Here is a 5,233-nt window from a genome sequence, read left to right on the forward strand (position 1 = left end):
GAGCCGGGCCCGGCTCGACCCGACTCGGGGCGAAACCCGCAAACGCTTCCGCCCGCCCGCACCTCCGAGCCGCCTCGCTCCGTCCCGCGGGGCGAGCGCAGGAAAAGAAATGCAACTACTTATGTTTTTATTAACCCAACAGAAATACAGAATAAAGTCAGCCGTGGGCAGGTGGAGGAGCTAATGCCCAAGGCAAATACTGTGCCATTTTTTTCAGTGTTCGGCACCGAAAATCTGACCTCGCCAAGGCGCCTAAGCATTTGCTACCAGAGATAAAACTGGGGCGGGAGAGGGTGGAGGGAGGGAGGGAGGAAGGAAGGATCCTACAGACGCGAATGGAAGTTAGCTGCTCTTTTTAGAAGCCGAAAGGCGCAGAAGTTTTGCTTTACATTTTGTGCATATTCTCACGAAACCTTCCGTAACCCTGACTTTTCAGCAAACAAAACAGTTGAGCAAAGCTATGAGAATAAATAATTTCCTCAGGTGGGAAAGTGATTTTGTTTATAAGCATGTGCAGATACACTTGCCCTGGGGGATGCTTAAGTTTGATAAGTTTAGTGATACCCAACCACAGTCTTTTGCAGACATGACTTGAATGCAAGTGAAATTTGAATTCTATCTATATGTACTCAGGTTTAAAAGAGAATGTTAAAGAAAATATATGTTCTCAGGTTCCACATAGATTGGGGTCTTCTTTTCATTCCGGATTATCTACATCCCCATTTTGTGGAATGTGCTTGGTAAGTGGGTTGGGAGGGCGTGTGCATGATTATTTCAGTGCTAGTCCTGGAAGGGACCTGAGGAAGCCAGCATTCTCGTACTATGCAGCCTGGAAACAAAGACTCTGAAAGGTTATGAGATATGAACGACCCTTGAGACACAGGGCTAGCCTGGACGCCAGCATTCATGTCCAGGCAGCAGGCAGCAAAACTGCCATTTCAAAGCCTCTGTCCTCTGTCCCCATCAGCAGGGTGAGGTTACCCTACAGTTTGAAGTCTGTACTAGAGCACTGCACCCTTGCCTGGTCCTTCCTTCCTCTCCTCTTCCTGAATACTAGCCCTTAAATTTTTCTAATGAGACCTTTCTAGAGTAGAGACCTAATGCAGTAGGATGCTGTGGTTCAGGCAGTCTCATACACACCACAGGCACTAAGTCCACCTCAGCGAACCATCTTTACTTGGAAGAAGTAGGAAGCTTTATGCGTGTTAATAACACATGCGGTCCTGGTAATGAGCGGCAACCTGGGCTCAGTGATGGAGAGCAGACAGAAATCAAAGGGAAGACAGCTGCCTGCCCCTTTATGTAGATAGATGGAAGCCAGCACCTAAGTAGCCCCTGTTCTGACAGGAGAATCTGGAAACAGCCTGTCCAATGGAGTTCTATCTTTTTTTTAACAAAAGCTAAAGGGCTTCTAAATCTCTACCCCAAAGAAGATATGACATTGTCTGCAGATATTGCTTAATACCCCACTGCTGTGTAATCAACATTCAACTAAATAAAAGAGGCAGAGCCTTTTGTGTGTGTGTGATTTGGATTTAGGCAATGAGAAGACTTAGATAGAACTTGACCTCCCAAAAAATTTGGTTTCAACAAACTCTTCATTCATCTTTCCTTTTTTGTTCAGAAATGTGGGCTTCTGTGGCATAGGAAAACTTAGTTTTTTAGAAGCCAAAAGCTGCCTGATTTGGAGCTGCAAGGGAAGTTTCTTTTCCTAAAGTGAAGCCAAGATTTCCTAGCTACAAAGCCCTGAATCCCAGCACAGAATGCCAGATCTCAGAAACCTTGTCTCCCACCAGCCTCTGCTCAGATGTGGCTCTTCTTCCCCTCAGCCCTGCTGTCTGTCCAAGGTGTTTGCCTTCACGAAGCCGATTGTGTTAAAACACAGCTTGCAGGAGTCTGCTCTTGTAATTTGCACTATCTCAGGCTCATTATTACACTAGAAGTACAATTCATTCATTTGCTTTTCAAGTCAATGCCTCTGCCAATAAGCAAAACATGGAAATTAGCAAAAGTTTCACAATACCTCACCTCAGTTCTGTTAATCTATACTTTCAAAAAAAAAAAAACAACAACAACAACAAAAAAGCCACTTATGGTGACACACGCTATAATCTTAGCACTCTTGGGAGCTGAGGCAAGAGAATTGCAGGTTCAAGGCCAGCCTGAACAAGTTAACAATTTAGCGAGGCCCTGTCTCAAAATTTAAAAAGTAAATAAATAAAGGGATGTAGCTCAGTGCAAAGTCCCTGGGTTCCATCCCCAGTACTGATAAAATTATACTAATAAACTTTTATTTAAGCAACCCAGATGTTACCTCTGAAGGCAGTTACAAAGCAGAGATTAATCAAACCATGTAAATCAAATGCAAAGATTACAATAAAGTTCAAAATTAATAGTGTTCTATTTGGGGGAAAAAAACCTATCACTTTTGAGCATTACAGTCATGAAGTGGGACATTTTTTATTTAGTTAATAAGAGTCCAGTTATATTTGAAGTGCATATTAATTATCCTAAAAGCATTAATCAATTTGGCGAGGACACCTCAACAATAATGAAGTCTCTTTATTGCTTCCATAGTAAGATTGTGTCGCCATCACCGCAATCGGCTCTCTTCCCTCAGTTAATTCAAATAGAACATTTCTTTCATACTTTCAGCTGATGGGATGGTAAATAATTTTTAGACTAAGAGTTGAAGTGGATTGATTAGAAGCAATTTTTCCTGTTTTGCACAATAAAAAGATGAACTGCATGGTTCGCCAAGCCAATTTACAGAGCAACCTCTCCTCTCTAATTGCTGCCGTACTAATGTAGCAGAAGCCGAATCCTAGGAAGTACAGAAATCCATTTACCCAGCCATGACATTTAAGTAGCAAACACAAGTAGTGGATTTTTCCATTACCCTTCATTTCAGCCCCGCTACATTCCACCTGTGACCCTTATGCAATGAGGGCAATGCGCTTTCATACAATTTGGGGACTATAATAAAGGTCCACTTCAACATGTTTGAGAGCAGACTAAAAACATTTTTTAGAAAAGCATAATTAAGTCCATAACCAATTTCACTAATTCCTGATAATGTATCGGAAGACCAAATTATTTCTAAATGCTCTCATAAATGTACTTCTTACTGGAGCAGGGAGGTAGCATATTTCCTCTATTGCAAATAACATGCTGTTTGTCACCAATAGTCTCAGCCTGGAACAGTGCTTTACTTTGTGTCAGACTTGTAGTCAACAAAAAGTGAACAAGTTCTCCAGAAACATCATAAGCTCCATTGCTGTATATTTTACTAGAAAAGAGAAAGGGAAAACATCTTTAAACAGAATCCATAATATACATCAAAGAAGAAAAAAATTTGTGCCTTTATTGTTTACAAATCTCCTAAGATGTTTGAATCTCAGCCAAAGTGTCCCCAGGTAAATTTTCATCAAATCCCCAGAGATGTATCCTTTTGGCCCCTCTCCTTCTGGTGCAGGAGACAGTGCTGGAATGGGGGAGAGGACCCACACGTTTGTTAAAGGATGGGTAAATTTCTACAGGGTCCTAGGACTTGGGACACGGGGAGGGGGAGATCAAAGCAATATATTTGAAAGAAGTAACTATTTTTTTCAATACCAAAAGAGTTTAGAGAATTTAGAATGTTTACTTTTGATTGAAATGTCTGCAATAACTCATCAAGACCGTATTTGAAGCTGAAACATTTACTGAACTCAGAAGCTGATTGCTTAAAAAGTCTCAGATATTGCATCGTCAATCTCAAATAACCCTGGGCAGAACCTCAAGGACCAGCAGACAGTCATCAGAGAATGTATTATCTGACCTCAGTGTTTTCTCTCTCTTCCCATTTGCTGTTTTCTTACGTTGCTTTGACAGAAGATTTTACTGTTAGAGTTCTTCTTGGTGTACATTTAATAGCCTCAATATTAAACCATAAAGATCAAGGTTAGAGAGAAAAATGTCAACCTTCCTTCTTAACGACAGCACTCTGCCCAAATAATACACTCAACAATATTCTTGATGGTTTAACAAGTACATTTAAAAAGCAATCATGTGTGCCAGTCTTATGCTGAAAACAAGTTTAAAATAACATAACTCAACTCAAGCATTGAGCCCCTTCTTAATGAAGTAGCAATTTGAACTTATATGAATCGATACTGTATATTGTTGCTGCAAAGTAATGTCTACATGGAGGGGGAGCGTATGCCTAGGAAGATTCACATTACTGTCGCTTCATCTCCCCCATTAAAAAACAATACTGCTCATAATTGACGCTAAGAGTGTTGAGTAACTACCCAAAACTTCACCAGTTCAGAAAATGTGGTACATATATACCATGAGATACTATTCAGTCCTAAAAAAGAATTAAACCTGGTCACTTGCAATATGGATGGAACTGGAGATCATTGGGCTAAATGAAATAAATCAAGTACAGAAAGACAAGTGCCGCACGATTTCAGTCATATGAGGAATCTAAACAGTTGCCCTCATAGAAGATGAGGGTAGCACAGTGGGACCCAGGAGGGCAGGAGTGAGGCAGGAACGGGGAGACTGACTAATGGGAGTCCTGCCGCAGTTAGGGAGGAACAAGCAGTTCTGTGCCACGGCACAGGGATGGCCATTGGTAACAGATATGGCCATACATTTCAGAAATGATTTTGAAAGTTTCTTCATTAAAAAATGATCAGAGTTTGAGGAAAAAGATGTATTTAACCTATAATGCCTAACCTTACATGTATACACGTAACAAAATATCATGCTCACCCCTTAATGTATATAAGTTTTGTTTCTATGTATCAGTTTAAAGTGAATTTCATTTAAGGTTTGAAAAAAAGTCTCACTATAGGACCTCTTCCTACTAGCCACTATGCACTGAAACCTAAGAGTTTATTCAACTTCCCCTCTGACTGTATAAAGACACAACGGAGCAGAGAGCGTGGCAACAGGCCCCAGGTAAACAGGGGTCGGTAATGAATTTGCACTGAGGAATTCCCCTCCAAGACGGCACACATACACTGAGATTGTGCCAGAGGCCCTAGACAGGGTCAAACATCATGAAGCTCTCAGTCACAAGATTGCCAGAGTGGAGTAACAGGTAAGCCTGGGATGTTGGACAGGGAGGATAATGAAGAGACAGCTGCCACCTGGACAGCCAAGCTGTGGGGCAGGGTGGGGTGTAAGGCCTTGCAAGTTGTATTTCCTATCTTATGGCTCATTGAAGACATTCAGGGAGTCA

At 41.5% G+C, this 5,233-nt stretch overlaps 1 protein-coding gene across 1 annotated transcript in view; it reads right to left on the reverse strand.

Annotated features, from left to right (window-relative positions):
- Positions 1-4,234, reverse strand: part of LOC106148887 — a gene marked incomplete in the record, with an annotated part of 20,008 nt that extends 15,774 nt beyond the window's left edge. Inside the window, 3 exon segments of the mRNA XM_013515912.1 lie at positions 1-118; positions 3,213-3,289; positions 4,224-4,234. Coding sequence (XP_013371366.1) covers positions 1-118; positions 3,213-3,289; positions 4,224-4,234 — 206 coding nt within the window.
- Positions 4,235-5,233: the final 999 nt, after the last annotated feature.

Source organism: Chinchilla lanigera, unplaced genomic scaffold, assembly GCF_000276665.1.
Source record: "Chinchilla lanigera isolate Chin_1 unplaced genomic scaffold, ChiLan1.0 scaffold00031, whole genome shotgun sequence".
NCBI lineage: Eukaryota > Metazoa > Chordata > Mammalia > Rodentia > Chinchillidae > Chinchilla > Chinchilla lanigera.